Source organism: Lissotriton helveticus, chromosome 5_1 (genome assembly GCF_964261635.1).
Source record: "Lissotriton helveticus chromosome 5_1, aLisHel1.1, whole genome shotgun sequence".
NCBI lineage: Eukaryota > Metazoa > Chordata > Amphibia > Caudata > Salamandridae > Lissotriton > Lissotriton helveticus.
This window is the reverse complement of record NC_136065.1, coordinates 2,104,525,266-2,104,544,171: the sequence shown is the minus strand read 5'-3', so window position 1 is coordinate 2,104,544,171 and position 18,906 is coordinate 2,104,525,266. Positions and strand designations below refer to the sequence as shown.

General features: G+C 46.7%; 1 protein-coding gene across 1 annotated transcript in view; it reads left to right on the top strand.

Annotated features, from left to right (window-relative positions):
• The window catches only part of ADAMTS13 (ADAM metallopeptidase with thrombospondin type 1 motif 13), a 271,774-nt gene that overhangs the window by 66,602 nt on the left and 186,266 nt on the right, over positions 1–18,906 (top strand). The window contains exon 8 of the mRNA XM_078646125.1: positions 18,330–18,480. Coding sequence (XP_078502251.1) covers positions 18,330–18,480 — 151 coding nt within the window. The remainder of the gene's footprint in view (positions 1–18,329; positions 18,481–18,906) is intronic.

Here is an 18,906-nt window from a genome sequence, read left to right as displayed (position 1 = left end):
ACGTAGACTGTGCTTGGGTTCCAACACCGTCTCTACAATCCCTCATTTTATCTTCATGACAGCAGGTTCCTGCCTACAGCCTGCACTGAGCACCTGTGCTAAATCAAACATCAATTCAAGGTCTGCTTTGCTGAAGAGAGAAGGAGGAGGGAACTGAGGTGGGTAAATGATGTAGATTTAGTGCATCTGAGAAGAAAAGCTAACAAAAGAAGTACCAAAAGAAGGGAAAACAGAAGACTTAGGCATTCTCCTCCAAATACAATGTTCCTGTAATGTGGGTGAAATTGCACTTAACAAGATGGCCCAGTAAAGTAAATGCTTGCTAAAGTAGAAGGTAATCTGTACACCACTAGTCCAAATCCTGCTGACTCAGCCATTCTTTCTTCCAAGGTAGAGCAATTGTGATAAGGGTGGGTAATTTACTGAACCTATAAGTGGCAGAAGTGCAGTATGAAGTGCTAAAAACATTTTATAATATTTGTTTCATAATCTTATGTAATGTAACCCTACCCTAGATAGACATCAGAAGGAACAGTGGCCGAGATCTGGATCTCCAATGTGATAGTGACCAAAATCTCTTTACAATACCATGGAAGACCAACAGCAAGAAGTTAGAATGCACATTAGATTCAGCATCTAAGGAAGTGGAAGAACAACTGTGTGTGGAGGGGAGTGAAAGGGAAGCGACAGGAGCAAAGGTAGTTGGCAAGAGGGCTTGGAAAGGGAAGAGATGGCACTTTGGAACGAGTTGAGAAGAAAAGAAGAAGAATGATGGCGATGAGGAGAAAAATGAGATTACGGAAAGGGGGTCAAAGACCAATATTGGGTTTAAACAGGTGACTCTGTTTTTTTTGCAAAATTGAACAAGTCCTTGAAAGTTGCCCTCAGGTAGAAAGTTCCAGAAAGATGGAGCTGCACCAGAGAAGAACTGGGTGGCGGCAGAGAAAGATTTTAACTTCTTGGTTTAAAGTCTGACAATCGGTTTGCTCTTAAAGCTTTCAGATCATCCCTAGATGTTTAAGAAAGCTGATAAGTAGGCTGGTTTTTGAGTGTGAATGGATCTGAATACGTGTAAAAATTGAAACTTGTAAAAGGACAATTTTTTAATTTTAAGAGCCCGGAAATAAGATACCAAAAACTTTGCATTACGGAGGCTATTTCAAGTCACTTCACAGTTACACTTACCAAGGAAAGGGGCCTGTAGTGCATCTAAATGATCTTAACTCCTCATAAGTAGCAATTATCCTTATAATGTAGTCAAAGATCCTTTAACCCACAAAAAATACCTGCAATGCGCGATGTCTTATCTTCAGTTTCATATAATATCTACTCTCTCAAATATAATATTCTACAATTTGATTTCATATCTACAATCAGTCCTGTCATTTCAACAATATTTGTTGTAACATTTGCACATATTATTATTTAATATTAGTTTATATCCGGATGCTAGATATTTCCACCGTTGAAGTTGGAGAGAGCCCATGATTAACACGATGCAAAGCCTCGAGTTGGTCCTGGCACAATTTACGCGAAGCTCCTACAGACGCTAAAATAATTGCAAATTCTATTTAAACTCATTTTAGTAATTACTCCTGGATTTAAATAACCCCCTGGCCTGTCTCTGCTCTTCCCCAACATGCCCATCTCTCTCCATGAAACATTCAAGTACAGAGAGATAGCTTACTCAATAAAGGTAAGGTGGTAAATAACCACAGTACATCTGACCACAATTACGTCATTGTAAGGGGTGATGTTGACAGATCACACTTCATACACAGGAGCCCTGTTATACTCACAGACACATCGGGTTTGATTATATAAATGCCGCTGAGTTCTGGAAAGTTTTTTTCTTTGCTACATTTTGCTTGGGAGGTGTTTGCAACCTGGATTGCAAGAGCTGGAAAAATAATAGCAATATATGCATAATGTATATAGAACTTGGGGTCTTTAAGCAGCTCATGATTAGAAAATGTATAGGAGTCGCGACTATGTCCTGCGGGTAATGACCCAACTGGTACCCTGTGAGATTTCAAAATTGTTGATTGATGGTCTGATACATCATGATTCTTACTTCTGAAAATCTTAACATTATGAGTTTGTTGCAGGTCTTGGTTTACAGATTCACATTACAATTATTTGTTTACACTTATTCTGAATAAATCATTGTCGTTGGCCTTAAATCATAATGTGGTTATTGTATTTCCGGTCCTTGGTACAGATCGATGTTAGAGTTGCCTCAGACTGTCAACATATATAGATGGTTATGTAACAGTTTATACCCGTAAACTGTAACTATATATAGGTTGCAGATATATAAACTTCAAACTATAAAGTGTGGTCTAACTCTTATGTAGATCCCATGACCTGTGGGATACAACTTGGTGATAGAAACTATTTGTGGAAAGAGATTAAGGGCCAGATGTACAAAGCCATTTTGCAGTTGCATAGCCCACAATTTGCAAAATCACAAGGATTGTAATGACAAAACAGCTTTTGTAATGTTCTAAACCCATTTTGCGATTTGGGAACAGATTACTAACGGATGCATGCATCAAGGTAGACTTTTGGGGTTCCTTAATTGCGATTATTAAGGAATCGCAATTAAGGATTTGCAAAAGCCTATGCATGTAGAAATCGCTAAAAAAATATTGATTTCTAAACATTCCTTAATTACGACTCGCAAAGTGCGAGTCGCAATTAAGGAAAGTCTTCCTATTCATTCCTATGGGCCTAGAGGCCCAAAGGAATGAATGGGAATTGCATTCACAATTTGCGAGTACCCAATAGGTACTCGCAAATTGCGCATGCAATTTCAAGGGTGCAAGGGTGTCAAAAGGACACCCTGTTGCACCCCTGAAATCTGCATATGAGTACATCTTGCACACACACATACCCCAAAGGCACGTGTGTATGTAAAATGGAACTTTGAAAAATGCACTTTAGTGCATTTTTCAAAGTTTTTGCAAATTACCATCAGGTACAAATTGATGGTAATTTGCAACTCCTATTAGCGAAATCGCTAATTTTTTTACTTTAATGCATTGCATTTATGGAATATCAATTTGCTATTCCTTAAATGCAATCGCAATTTAAGTAATTGCAATTTAGAGATTACTTAAACTGTGATTTTTCTTTTGGGACGATGCCTCCCAAATGCAAAAATACCAGTCGCAAAGGGGCAGATTCTGAGAATCTGCCCATTTGCGACCGGTTTTTCTTTTGATGCATGTGCCTGCAAATGATAATATGGATTTAGAATGGCATAACAAATCGCTATTTAGGAGAGGCATGTTTACAAAGGCCGTTCTAAATAGCAATTCCTTATGGTATGTATCAGTGTTTTGAGAGTGGAATCTGGTTGTAAAACACAAAAAAGTTACAGAATTTCTTTTAGGAAAACTGTCTACTTTGAAAAAAAAGGTTTACTTGTTTAAATGTGATCACAGACATGGTGATTTCCTGGCCCCTTAACTCCACCATCTCTGTGATGGCATCCAACCGAGGTGAGTCGAAATTTGCGACCTATCCCATGATAATTCATCAGTTAGGTCAGATTTGGGGTTTTGTCAAATAACCTATTAATTCATAGGTCAGTTCATAAAGTTATGTTCGAGGCATATGAGCTGCAGATCGTACACTTTTGCAATAGATCGCCACCTGGTGTTGGGCTCGGATAATTGCAGGTTGTTGTCTTCTTGGAAGAAGTCTTTGTAGTCACGAGATAGGTGACTCCTCCCTTGGACAATACTGTGCATGGTCATCGACTCCATCCTCAGATTGTTTTTTTCCACCACTGGGTTCCGATGAAAGTTTTCCGCTCCGGCTAGAAAAGACTTTTTCAGCAACTTCGAAGCGTAAAAACTTTATACAAACATTTTCGACATCGAATAGACTTTTCGACATCACCAGCTACATTCCGGTGCGTCGATGCGGGCTGTTGGGCCTATCGGCGCCGTACGGCCTACGCCTCATGGACAGAGCTGCCCGGTATGTCGAGCAAAATTCCCTCATAGCAACCATCACGAGGTCTGCAACCTCTGTCTATCGCCGGAAGACCATTCGGGATCGGAGGGCACGTCAACACGAGATGAGGAGAACGGCCCCAGCACCGGAGGCCATCTTCTAGGAGGAGATCATCGAAGAAGACATCTCCGAGGGCGAGGACATCTCTGAAGACGAGGCCCCACTCGCCGCAGAGGAAGACTCGCCTGATCTCCAGATCATATCAGAGGCAGAGGACTCAGATGGCTCAATCCCATCTCGTCAACCCGTGAGTACTTTTGCCCCTGCACAACAGACACTACCCAAGCCAAAGGCAACGGACAGCACTCCGCCCATGGGGCCCAGTCGAGACCGAAATATTCCCTCAAACGCCCCCCCTTCGGGCTCGGCTCTGAGGAAAACAACTACGCCTTCAGGTGCCTCGGCACCGACAAAACCACACGTGCCAATTCCACCTCTTCCATCGGCACCGAAGCATACACATCCTTCGACACCAAAGGATTCTTTGACACCGAAGCCAAAACGCCCTTCGGTGCCCAAAGACAAAGATCCTTCGGCACCCAAACCAAAAGATGCACCGGTGCCGAAGCCAAGAACTGTACCGGATCCACAAAAAGCTCCGGATCCAAAACCTTCCGGTTCCAAAAATAAAGATGGAAAGCCAGCGTCCGAAGCCTCAAGGCCAACGAGACCTGTCTCTATTCCAAAAACTCCAACCTCGGTACCAAAGACTCCAAGGCCTGTTTCAGAGACACCTAAACCCTCTATCAAGCCTACCAAGCCAAAACCACCTTCGGCACCGAAAAATTTGCCACGGGACTCTGTAACGCCTCCTACAGCAAAAAACACAAAACAACCCCTATCGGCACCGAAAAAATCGACGCCGAAGAAGGTTGGAGAGGAAGAAGAACTGTTTAGACCAGATCCTAAACAAAAGAAAGTCCATATCAACCCAAAAACTGGACATGTGGAAGCTATTCCTTATGAGAAGAGACCAGCAGACACACCACTTCTACCTGTGGTTCCTGCCAAAAAGAAAGATTGCGCAACTTCTCCAATGCACCCTTCCTCTCCTTCACCTTCTTCCTCTCCTATCCCTCCTTACTTTTCACCTGCAGTTTCTCCTGTTCAATCTCCTGGATCATCACACCACACTGAGGAGGAGTATGATCTAGGTGGGGGGAATGACATACCAGAGCCACATGCATACCCTGTAGATGAAGATATCAATGCAGATACATAACCTAGAGAGGACGATTTATATGACTTCCCACTACACAATGTGCCCGACATTCCTGATCCTTAATCCTACCCAACAAAACCTTCCCCTACAGAAGATAGTATTGGGTTTAATCATCTCTTAAATAGAGCTGCCCTTTACCACGGGGTTTCAATGCACTCTGATGCTATTGATGAGGATTTTTTACTTGATACATTTGAGCAGTCACAAAGGTCTACGCAAATACTACCCATGATCAAAGGAGTCATTAAACATGCTCCAGAAGTATTTAAAGACCCGGTACGTTGTAGAGTGTTAAATCTAAGAATATAAAAGAAATATAGACCAGCACCATCTGATCCAGTCTATATTAAGGGACATCTGCCACTAGACTCTTTAGTAGTGTCCAATGCACGGAAAAGGGCTAATTCCCAGACTTCTGGTGACACGCCCCCACCTGACAAGGAATCCAAAGTTATTGATGCGTCAGGGAAACGGATTGCTACGCAGGCTACAAATATATGGCGCATAGCAAATACACAAGCCCTGCTCTCACGCTATGACAGGGCTCACTACGACCAATTAGGAAAACTGCTAGAGCACCAACCAGATCAATACAAAGATCAGGCAACAGAGCTCATACAAGAAGGCAAATTAATATCTAATGCCTCAATTAAATGTGCACTAGATGTAGCTGACACAGCATCCAGAGCAGTCAATACTAGTGTTATACTCAGACGACATGTGTGGTTACGCATTTCAGGGTTTAAGATGGAGGTTCAGACTACCATCTTGAACCAGCCCTTCAATCAAAACCAATTGTTTGGGCCGGAAGTAGACACTACACTGGAAAAAATGAAAAAATACACAGACACAGCTAAGTCTATGGGTGCATTACAATCCGCACAGACTAGAAGTTCTTTTCACCGCTCCTTTTATAGAGGAGGCTCTAAGCAAACCGGCGCAGATACAACATCATCTTTCAAAACGCACACACAGACCTCCTCTAACAAAGGCTACTTTAGAGGAGGATACAGAGGCAATAATAATAAGGGAAGAGGTAGAGGTAACAGCAACAATCGCTCCTCTTCCACTCCCAAACAGTGACTTCCCTCTGCCTCCCCTACAGCATTCCACTCCTGTGGGGGGCAGATTATCAAAGTTCCTACCTGTCTGGAATTCCATCACAACAGACAGGTGGGTGAGACTGTGACGGGGCGGGACGCCACTGTGAGGACTACGGTGAGGAACATGATGCTTCAGGAGACTGGTGGTCAGCTGTTCCCTTGTCGCCCCTTTCTGTTCCCATTCAACAGCCTGCCTCCCCTCATCCGGAGGAGTGGCCACTTGCAGACACTGAGCACCGTTGGGGATACGAGGAAGAAAAAGGACAAGGCGCCTTTAATTCCGCCTTTGAGGAAGACGAGACTCCGCCCATCTGGAGCGTCACGGAGCCAAAAGGAGGTGGACCCCGGAAGACATCGGACGGCGTTTCCCCGGAGGAAGAAGGCGTTACAGAGTGGAGAGTGAGAGCTGAACCGAAGTGTTGCGAAGAAGAAACCCCGACTAGCCCAGCTATGGACATCAAGCCAGGAGGCCAACGTCTCGGTGAATCGCCCCGCCACGTTCCCGCGGGAGGAGCGTGGCTAACAAAGGTACGGGGCAGAGTGGCGGGCTGGGTAGGTCGAAGTGTTCAGCCTATCGATTAACAGCCAGTGTGTACATAAGTGTATAGACTGCTTGTTCCTTTCCCCTCACGAGCACGAAAGGCACAGTATCACCTGTTGTAAATACACTCCGCACTTGGTTTCCCTCACTCCCGGCCCCCAAACGTCCTACGCTGGACATCCCAGTGATTGCTTTTCTTTCTCCTTTCTTTACGGTCCCGACCCATACTGAGGACACCGCCTGTGAAGGACATTGCTGAAACCTCCGGTCTGGCGGACACTCCTCCCCTGCGTGGCCGGACCACACTGGAACTCCCAGCGTTCCCCAAGGGCGTAAGAACGGAGCCGGATGAGTTTGCACGACTAAGACTCTCTAGTAGAAGAAGAAAAGCATATATGAAAATAAAACCCTCCTTGAAATCATTGCTACAAGTGTCAGACTCAGTCCCTTCTACACCTCCTGCTCCCGGTCCGGTACAGAGACAAAATATCCAACATGTCTACTGCCTAGAACTCACAGCAACCCCCCCAAACATACCACCCAGGCAGCGTCCAATGTATACAGACCATATGACTCTGCTTCAACAGGAAGTTCTAGCACTTCTACGAAAGGATGCTATTCAATTAGTTCCTTTAGAAGAACAGGGAACAGGAGTTTACTCCCTGTACTTTCTAATCCCCAAGAAGGACGGGACACTACGGCCAATTCTCGACCTCAGGCCCCTCAACCATTACATACAATCAGATCATTTTCACATGATCACTTTACAACAAGTACTCCCACTACTACAACACAGCGATTTTCTTTCAACACTAGACCTAAAGGACGCCTACTTTCACATTCCCATACATCCTGCTCACAGGAAGTATTTAAGGTTTGTCATACAAGGACAGCACTATCAATTCAAAGTCCTTCCATTCGGGGTCACAACAGCACCATGAGTGTTCACAAAGTGCTTAGCAGTAGTAGCAGCACATCTCAGAAGACAACAGATACATGTCTTCCCTTACCTAGACGATTGGCTCATAAAAGCAAAATCATTCTGTCAATGTGTCCAACACACAAAGCAAACAATTCAAACACTGCACGACTTAGGGTTACCCTAAACTACACCAAGTCGCACCTAGAGCCTTCGCACGTTCATCAGCATCTAGGAGCTACCATAAACACATCTACAGCTCTAGCGTATCCCAGTCCAGCCAGGATACAGAGCATTCAGGCCTTAGTCTCCATTTTTCAACACCAGCAGTATCTCCAAGCCAGAGTGTTCATGAGACTTATAGGCATGATGGCATCTTGTATCTTCATAGTTCCACATGCAAGACTGCAAATGCGCCCATTACAAGAATGTCTAACATGACAGTGGAATCAGGCTCAAGGTCAGCTCACAGACCTGGTGTTGGTAGACGACCGTACATATCGCTCTCTGCAATGGTGGAACACCAAAAACTTGACAAGAGGACGGTCGTTCCTAGAGCCTGTTCCACAGATAGTGTTCACAACAGACGCATCCCTCACAGGATGGGGAGCCCATCTCTTACAATATACCACACAAGGCCAATGGAACAACCAACAAAAAATGTTCCATATCAACCATCTAGAGCTGCTAGCAATCTTCCTAGCACTCAAAACGTTTCAAGTGCAAGTACAGAACAAAGCTGTCTTAATCCAGACGCACAATATGACAGCCATGTACTATATACAAAAACAGGGGGGGGCACACTCTCTACAACTGTCCCAGCTCGCGCAGAACATTTGGAGATGGGCCATTCCTCAAAACATACACCTGACAGTAGAACACCTTCCAGGAATTCACAATCAGATAGCAGATCTGTTGAGTCGACAGTCACAACAGATTCACGAATGGGAAATACATCCACAAGTATTTCAACCATTCTTCCAAATGTGGGGCCATCCACAGATAGATCTGTTTGCCACCCACGAAAACGCAAAATGCCCAACCTTAGCCGCCAGGTTTCCACACCCACGGTCGGAAGGGAATGCGATATGGATGAACTGGTCAGGCAGATTTGGGTACGCTTTTCCGCCTCTCCCACTCATTCCACTAGTAGTGCGCAAACTCAGACAACAGTCTCTCAAGCTAATACTAGTAGCTCCCACATGGGCACGCCAGCCGTGGTTCACCACACTACTAGATCTCTCACTGGTTCCACATCAAAAGTTAAAGCTCACGCCCTCCCTGTTAACACAGAACCATGGAGAAATAAGACACCCAGAACCAAGCCAACTGAATTTGGCGATCTGGCTCCTGAAGTTTTAGAGTTTGGTTACTTAAACCTGCCACCAGACTGTATGAACATAATTAAAGAAGCTAGAAGATCCATTACCAGAGCATGTTATGCCGCTAAGTGGAAAAGATTTGCAATATATTGTAACAATAATCACATTGATCCACTGAATGCTTCCATCCAAAATATAATTGGTTACCTTTTACATCTACAAAGGTCTAATTTGATTTATTCTTCCATACGCCTGCACCTGGCAGCAATTGCAGCCTATTTACAGAATAGGCAACATCTATCTCTCTTCAGAGTACCTGCAATAAAAGCATTCATGGATGGATTAAAACGAATAATCCCACCTAGGTTACCACCTGCTCCGGTATGGAACCTAAACATTGTCCTTACAAGACTTATGGGACCCCCTTTCGAGCCTTTACACAAGTGTGAATTGCAATTCCTAACATGGAAAACTGCTTTCCTTGTTGCCATCACCTCTCTCAGAAGAGTTAGTGAAATACAAGCATTCACAATACAAGAACCATTTTTTCAAATACATCCTAATAAAGTGGTTCTTGGGCCTAATCCAAAATTTCTGCCAAAGGTTATTACTCCTTTTCATCTTAACCAATCAGTAGAGCTACCTGTGTTTTTCCAAAACCCAGACTCTGTGGCAGAAAGGGCTTTACACAACTTAGATGTTAGAAAAGCCCTGTTATACTACACAGATAGGACTAAATCCTTTAGAAAGACAAACCAATTATTTGTATCTTTCTCTCCCCCACACAAAGGCAACCCCATCTCTAAGGGGGAATTGCCAGATGAATTGTAAAGTGTATACAAATATGCTATCAAAAGGCTAAACGTACACTAACAGTTCTTCCTAGAGCACACTCCACTCGCAAACTAGGAGCCTCTATGGCTTTCTTAGGAAATATACTACTAGAGGACATATGCAAGGCAGCAATATGGTCTACACTACACACCTTCACTAAACATTATTGTGTTGATGTGCAGGCCAAGCAGCAAGCTGCAGTGGGCCAAGCTATCCTTAGAACACTGTTTTAAAATACTGCAACGGATACAAGCGACCACCGCTAGGGGAGACACCGCTGCACAATCGATGCAAAAGTGTACGATCTGCAGCTCATATGCCTCGAACGGAAAATGCTACTTACCAGTATGCATCTGTTCTTGGCATGTAGAGCTGCAGATTCGTACACGCCCTCCCGCCTCCCCGGGACTTGTATCCGTTCCAGTTCTCATCTTATTTAGATGCACACGCATCCTTTCTCTTTACTTCTACTAACTCCATCATTTCCCATCATGGCGAAAAACAATCTGAGGATGGAGTCGATGACCATGCGCAGTATTGTCCAAGGGAGGAGTCACCTATCTCTGACTACAAAGACTTCTTCCAAGAAGACAACAACCTGCAATCATCCGAGCCCAACACCAGGTGGCGATCTATTGCAAAAGTGTACGAATCTGCAGCTCTACATGCCAAGAACAGATGCATACTGGTAAGTAGCATTTTCCTTTCAATTCGCAAAAGGTTGGTGCATCATTTGCTATCACTTTTTGCGAATGGTCATTTTGCCTCTGATCCAGAAAATATATATATTTGAAGAGAAAAATGTAATCTAGAGATATTCATTTCTCCATTCATTAGTTGGTGACACAATAAATCCTTGTTACCAAATTAAGGTGATAATATAATAGTGATCGGAGATTGCTTCTAAAGTTTCATTGTGAATATGTCCGAGATGAAAATGTATGATTTAGGGGCATATGTATGAAAATCCCTGTTTGCGATTCTCAAACAGCGATTTTTTGAGAATCACTATTTGAGAATTGCAAAACGGGATGTATGTAAAAAATTGCAATTTTATAGCGATTTCTTAGTATTCCTTAATTGCGATTAGCAAATTGCGGAATCGCAATTAAGGAATACTTTCCCATTCATTTCTATGCGCCAGGAGGCCCATAGGAATGAATGGGAAGTCATTCTCAATTTGCGATTCGCAATTTGAGAATCGCAAATTGAGAATAATTTCAAGGTTGTCATAAGGACACCCTGACGCACCCCTGAAATGAACATGTGTGCGCATATGGCACCTTCACAAATGCCAAAAAGTGCTTTTGTGAAAGAAATCGTAAATTACCACCAACTTGAAGTTGGTGGTAATTTGTGATTTCTTAAGGATAAATCGCAAAACTTCAGTGCTTTTTGCATAGCATTTAAGGAATCGCAATTTGCCATTCCTTAAATGCTTAAGCAAAATTAAGGAATCGCATATTTGGCGATTCCTTAATTTTGGGATGCAATTTTCCTAATACATCCCATGTTCCGAATTTTTTGTCGCAAACGCTGCTTTTTTTGCGATTCGCAGCGTTTGCGACTAAAAATTCTGTTCATACATATGCCCATAAGTGGTAGTTCGAGGCATGTGGGCTGCTGAATTCATATCTATAGCATAGATCGCCGCCTAGTGTTGGGTCCGGATGATTGCACATTGTTGTCCTGGAAGAGTCTTCGAAGTATCACGAGATAGGTGGCTCCTCCCCTGGACTACAGTGCGCATGGGCATCGACTCCATCCTCAGATTGTTTTTTTCCGCCATTGGTTCGGATGTAATTTCGTTATCTCCAGTTCGGAATCAACATAAACTTTTCGAGGCCCGAAGGCCTTTTTCATACCGTCGGTATTGTTTGCGTTCGGTGCCCGGTTCTATTCCGACTCAGTTCCCGAGTTGGATATCCAGGGAGTCGCGTGACTCTTCGGTGATCGAGGCGCAGTCGACGCAGCAAGACCCTCGACAACATGGAACGAAGCCCGTTCAAGAATTGTCCTGTGTGTGGATCCAAGTATCCCCACATCGACTTCCACCCGGTGTGCAACAAGTGCCTGTCGCCGAACCACGATGAAGCCAACTGTATGGCTTGTTCCAGGTTCGAAGAAGACGATTCGGCTTCGGCGCGCGGCGCGCATGGAGGCCCGGCAGTCGGCCCCGGCACCAGTGGACATCTTCGACAGCGAAGAAGCAGACGGACACGAAGTTCAGATGCAGATTTCACCTCCGACGGAGGACATCGACTACGACTATGATGCGGATGTCGAAGGCCTAGATGTAGAAGAAGTCGTCGACGAGGTAGGAGACAACAATGAGGCCTATGGGGCCATGGAAGATAGCTCAGAGGAAGAGCTATGCCCCGTTCGAACAATTACAAAGGCTCAGGTCGAGGGATCGCCACGCGGCCTTACCCAAGACCTTCTACCAGGATCCACGGCCCCGCCTTCAGGCCCGGCTACGGACACTTCGGCGGAGCCGCCATTGTCGAAAACTAAACCGAAAGTGAAACCTTCGGTGTCGACAAAACCGAAAGTGGTTGAAACGCCATCGAAACCGAAGACGTCGGCACCCTCGTCTTCCGAGGTGTCGGGGCAACCCAAGCCGAAGAGAGCGGTCGACCCGGTGAAGTCGGGCAAAGGCGTCGAGCCGAAGTTGGTCAAGGGCGTTGAGCCGAAGTCCAAGAAGGGCGTCGAGCCGGAGTCAAGCAAGGGCGTCGAGCCGAAGTCCAAGAAGGGCGTCGAGCCGAAGTCCAGCAAGGGCATCGAGCCGAAGACTGGGGACCCAAAACAGGTTACCCAGGCCGCCGATCCGAAACAGTCGGCATCGACGTCTGCTGTCACGGAAGGGGGGCGTAGCGCCCCTAAGAAGGATGCTCCTACGCCTCGACTGGAAAAGACCAAGTCATCGACGCTCGAGTCTTCACATGTTAGTGGGCCGAGGTTGTCTGTCGGGTCGACGAAACCGTCCGCTTCCTTTACGAAGCAGGTCTCGGACTCCCTGAAACGTATCAGGGACAAGGCTTCGACGGAAGAGCCAAAGACACCTTCCGCCCCAAAGCAATCTGTCCCATCGTCTAAGTCTTCGACACCAATCCTCTTCACGCTGCCGCCGAAGGTGGCACCGAAGGCCTTCGCACCACGGTCGGTGCCCGAAGCACACTTGCAGGGTTCTGCGGGGTCGAAGCCTATTCACCCGCTGGGGGCTTGAAGCATCAACCACCATTGGTTGAGGAGCAGTCGGAGCGTTTCATCGATGCCAACACCGGGAAGCTTACGCTTTACAAGAGGAAGATTACGGCGACACAGCCTTTGGAGTCATACACAATTCCTCTAAAGCGCAAAAAGCCTGCTTCAGATTCACCAGTCTTGGTCGAGCCACTGGTTCCTCGGACTCCAAGAATTGCCACACCCTCACCAACTTATTCGGATGTAGAGGATGCTGGGGATGATGACGAGGAGTACAACTTTCCTGCCAACACAGATCCTGATGAACAACAGGTCTCATGGGCAGGGACAGGAGACCAGGGGGATCAGCAACCCGCCCATGACCCTCAGGTCTACAACGTCAAGACCTCTCCTACTGAGGATTCTGCAGCATTTAATGCCTTAATCGAGAGGGCAGCAAACAACCACGACGTTGAGCTGCATGCTGACCCTGTTGAGGTGGACTTCCTCTTTGACACTTTTTCAACAGCTGAAAAGACTGTAAAGACTCTCCCAATGTTAAAGGGGGTCCTGAAACATGCTGCGGACATTTTTAAGGAGCCCACGCGGTCCAGGGTTGTCAACCCTAGAATTGAGAAAAAATACAGACCGGCACCTGGCGATCCTACCTACATCAAGGACCAGTTGCCATTGGACTCTCTGGTCGTTTCTAATGCCCGCAAAAGGGCGAATTCGCAGACCACTGGTGAAGCTCCTCCCCCGGACAAAGAATCCAAAGTGCTGGAGGCATCAGGAAAGAGAGTAGCAGCTCAGGCGGCCAATATCTGGCGTATCTCTAACACTCAGGCACTCTTGGCTAGATACGACAGGGCACACTACGACACACTAGAGACCCTGTTGCAACATCTACCAGACCAATATAAAGAGGCAGCCGAGATGCTTATCCAGGAAGGGAAGCTCATCTCCAACGCTTCCATTAAGTGTGCACTAGACGTTGCGGACACTGCAACCAGGGCAATTAATACGAGTGTGATGTTGAGACGTCAGGCATGGCTTCGAATCTCCGGGTTTAAGCCGGAGATACAAACTACCATCCTCAACCAGCCGGTAAACCCTGATAGATTATTTGGTCCTGAGGTGGATACCACCCTGGAAAAAATAAAGAAGGATACCGAGACTGCTAAGTCCATGGGAGCTCTACAGTCCCAACAGTTTCGAGGGAGCACTTTTCGTTGCTCAGGCAATCGGGGTGTTACCAGAGGCCAGATGTCCCAGCAAACACAATTCAATAAAGGTGGGGCGCAATCCTCTTACACCAAGCAGAGTAGAGGAGGTTACCGGGGCAACAGCACCAAGGGCAGAGGCAGGGGCAACAACAACTCCCGTTCCTCCGCCTCCAACAAACAGTGACGCCCTGTCACTGCCCCCCGACCATTCCACACCTGTCGGGGGGAGACTCCAGCAGTTCCTGCCAGTCTGGAAATCCATCACCACAGACAGGTGGGTCAGGAAACTTATCCAGTTCGGTTATTGTTTGGAGCTCACATCCACTCCGCCCAACATACCACCAACACACCGTCCTATATCCACGGAGCATTTGCACTTATTGCAGCAGGAGGTTCTTGTCATGCTGCAAAAGGGCACAATAGAGCTCGTGCCAGTGGAGGAAGAAGGCACAGGAGTGTACTCCCTGTACTTCTTGATCCCAAAGAAGGACGGGTCCCTCAGACCTATTCTGGACCTCAGGCCCCTGAACCAGTATATTATCTCCGAACACTTCCACATGCTGACGCTGCAGCAAGTTCTTCCGTTGCTCAATCAGGGAGACTTCCTCGCAACCTTGGACCTCAAGGATGCTTACTTCCACATTCCACTCTATCCATCACACAAGAAATACCTCAGATTCACCGTTCAAAATCGGCATTACCAATTCAAGGTCCTTCCTTTCGCAGTGACCACGGCACCCAGAGTGTTCACAAAGTGTCTGGCGACAGTGGCTGCGCACCTCAGAAGACAAAACGTACATGTCTACCCTTACCTGGACGACTGACTGGTTCAGGCAAAGTCAGCCCAGCAGTGCGCCGCCAACATGTCCCACACCATTCACCTTCTTCACGGTCTGGGCTTCTCACTGAACTATCCGAAGTCGCACCATCAGCCGGCCCATGTGCGGCAGTATCTGGGCGCGACGATAGATACTCTGGCGGCCACGGCTCAGCCAAATTCAGTGAGGATCGACAACATCCAGTCGCTAATCCGAAAGTTCAGACCGCAACACTCCCTTCCAGCGAGAGTGTTCATGCAGTTGATAGGCATGATGGCCTCCTGCATCTTCATAGTCCCGCACGCGAGGTTACATATGCGTCCGCTCCAAGAATGCTTGGCGCATCAGTGGACTCAGGCTCAAGGGCGGTTGAACGACCTAGTGTTGGTGACCGGTCGGGCATACAACTCTCTGCATTGGTGGACTCCACACAACCTTTGCAAGGGCCGACCGTTCCAGGAGCCTGTGCCACAGATTATCCTGACGACGGACGCATCTCTCCAGGGATGGGGAGCTCATGTACTCCACTACACGGTGCAGGGACTATGGACGACGCAGCAAAGGAAGATGCACATCAACTACCTAGAACTGATGGCAATCTTCATGGCGCTGAAGGCATTCAAAGTACATCTGTGCAACAAGGTCGTGTTGATCCGGACGGACAACATGATGGCCATGTACTACATCCAAAAGCAGGGAGGTACACACTCTCCACAGTTGTCTCATCTGGCTCAGAGCATGTGGAAGTGGGCCATTCAGAGGAACATCTTCCTCATGGCAGAACACCTCCCAGGCAAGGACAATCAGATGGCGGACCTGCTCAGCAGGTACAGCCACCAAATGCACGAGTGGAAGATACATCCATCAGTACTCCGCCCGTACTTCCAGCAGTGGGGTCATCCAGAGATAGACCTGTTCGCCACAAGGGAAAACGCAAAATGCCAAAGCTTTGCCGCCAGGTTCCCTCACCCACAGTCCCAGGGCAATGCGATATGGATGAACTAGTCAGGCAGATTTGCGTACGCTTTTCCCCCGGCGCCTCTCATACCGCTGGTGGCAAGAAAGCTAAAGCAACACTCGATGACACTCATCCTGGTTGCTCCGACGTGGGCACGCCAACCATGGTACACCACGTTTCTAGAACTCTCCGTGGTACCGCATCAACGGCTGCACCTCACACCAAGGCTTTTGACACAGAACCATGGCGACATTCAGCATCCAGATCCGCCACAGCTCAATCTGGAGATCTGGCTCCTGAGGTCTTAGAGTTTGGCTACCTTGACTTGCCTCCAGAATGCATGGATATCTTTCGGGAGGCGAGAAAGCCCACCACTAGAGCCTGCTATGCAGCGAAATGGAAGCGGTTTGTCGTTTACTGTACTGAACACCACATCAACCCGCTAGATGCATCCATTCCCAACATCATCTGTTATTTGTTGCATCTTTACAAATGCAATCTGGCATATGCTTCCATTCGGATACACTTATCCGCCATAGCGGCTTATCTCCAAAACAGGCAGCATCTCTCAGTTTTCAGAGTGCCCGCCATTAAAGCCTTCCTAGAAGGACTAAAGCGGGTCATCCCTCCAAGGACCCCGCCAGCTCCCGTATGGAACCTCAATGTGGTCCTCACCAGGTTGATGGGCCCACCTTTTGAGCCTCTACATTCATGTGAGATTCAGTTCTTAACGTGGAAAGTGGCTTTTCTCATTGCCATTACGTCTCTACGACGTGTTAGTGAGCTGCAGGCGCTCACTGTACAAGAGCCATTCATTCAAATTCACTCTAACAGGGTGGTGCTGCGCACTAACCCTAAATTTCTTCCTAAATTGGTTTCGCAGTTCCATGTCAATCAGACAATTGAACTGCCCGTGTTCTTTCGAAACCCAGAGACGGTGGCCGAAAGAATGCTCCACACTCTGGATGTCAAACGAGCTTTAATGTACTACATCGATAGGACCAAAGCATTTAGGAAGACACAACAACTCTTTGTTGCTTTTTCGGCCCAGCACAAAGGCAACCCCATTTCCAAAGCAGGTATAGCCAGGTGGATCGTTAAGTGTATTCAAATTTGCTATCAAAAGGCTAAGCGCACTTTAACGGTCCCTCCCAGAGCCCACTCCACCCGCAAGTTGGGGGCCTCTATGGCTTTCCTTGGTAATATCCCTTTGGAAGATATTTGTAGAGCAGCCACATGGTCTACACCACATACATTTACTAAACATTACTGTGTAGATGTGCACTCCAAGCAGCAGGCAGCTGTAGGGCAGGCTGTTCTTAAGACACTATTTCAGACTTCTGCAGCTGGCACAGGCGGCCGCCGTTAATGGAGGGACTGCTATGTATTCTATGCTATAGATATGAATTCAGCAGCCCACATGCCTCGAACTGAATATGCTACTTACCAGTATGCATCTGTTCTTGGCATGTAGGGCTGCTGACATTCATATCGCCCGCCCTCCTCCCCGGCGCCTGTAGCGGCTGCAGACTTTTTTACACTTACTCTTAGCATGGCCATCGCTTACACTGTTACACTCCATCTTTGCCACAATGGCTAAAAACAATCTGAGGATAGAGTCGATGCCCATGCGCACTGTAGTCCAGGGGAGGAGTCACCTATCTCGTGATACTTCGAAGACTCTTCCAGGACAACAATGTGCAATCATCCGGACCCAACACTAGGTGGCGATCTATGCTATAGATATGAATGTCAGCAGCCCTACATGCCAAGAACAGATGCATACTGGTAAGTAGCATATTCATTTTATGAAATACATTAAGGCCTATGACAGAGCTGATGTTTGTCACATATGCCGCTGTTTTCCTCCTGCTTCCTGGCTTCTGTAAACAAATGTCAGGACCTTGGGTAGTGTGATCTTCCTTGAAACCCATCCCCCCAACGCTTGCGTATTTCCTGTTCTGGGGTCAGCGGACGGCTTGCAAGTTGTAGCTTTGGTTGGTCTCCCTAAAACCTGACTTCGGTTGAGGTAGACTGAACTTGTGTGGCACCTCCCAAGACCAGTTTCTTTAGCTCCACCTGCTGGAGACTGCCCATGGGGCATCACAACTTGTTTACTTGAGATTTTGCAGAGTTTTGGGTCACTTTCTTGTCCACATTCTGCTTTTCCTCCACAGTGGTGGCCATGCGAGCTGTGTGGATGACCTGCCCCATCTTGAGGCCAGCATCTCTGGCTGGAAGCCAGGTCTTTATTATGGAGCAGATGACCAGTGCAAAATCGCTTTCGGGAGCTTGGCCGTGGCCTGCACTTTCACCAGAAATGACTTGGTACCCGCGGAGTCTACTGCAGCATTTATTTATGTCATATGTTTTTGTATTTGTAAAGGGCTGCCTGTCCTATCTTAGCTACTTCAGCACTTTGGGGGCCATTTATAATAAAATATGGGTTGTTTTAGCAATGTCTTTTACAACTGTGAAGTTCTTTCATTTCATTGTTGGTCATTTATTTCTTCTCTCATTCCTCTTTTTCTCTTAATCATCACTGTCCCATGGTTTTATCTCTCTTTCTTTCTTCCTTCATTCTCTCTGTTTCCCTACCACGCCTTCTTTCTTACTTTTTCTATCTCACCCTTCCCTCCCATCCTCTCAGCCTTCCTTTCTAACTCCCTCCTTTCCTCTCTCTTTCCTTTTTCCTTTTCTTGATACTCTCCTTCTTTCTCTTCTGCCCTCTGGGGAAGTGGTAAAGCTCTTCAC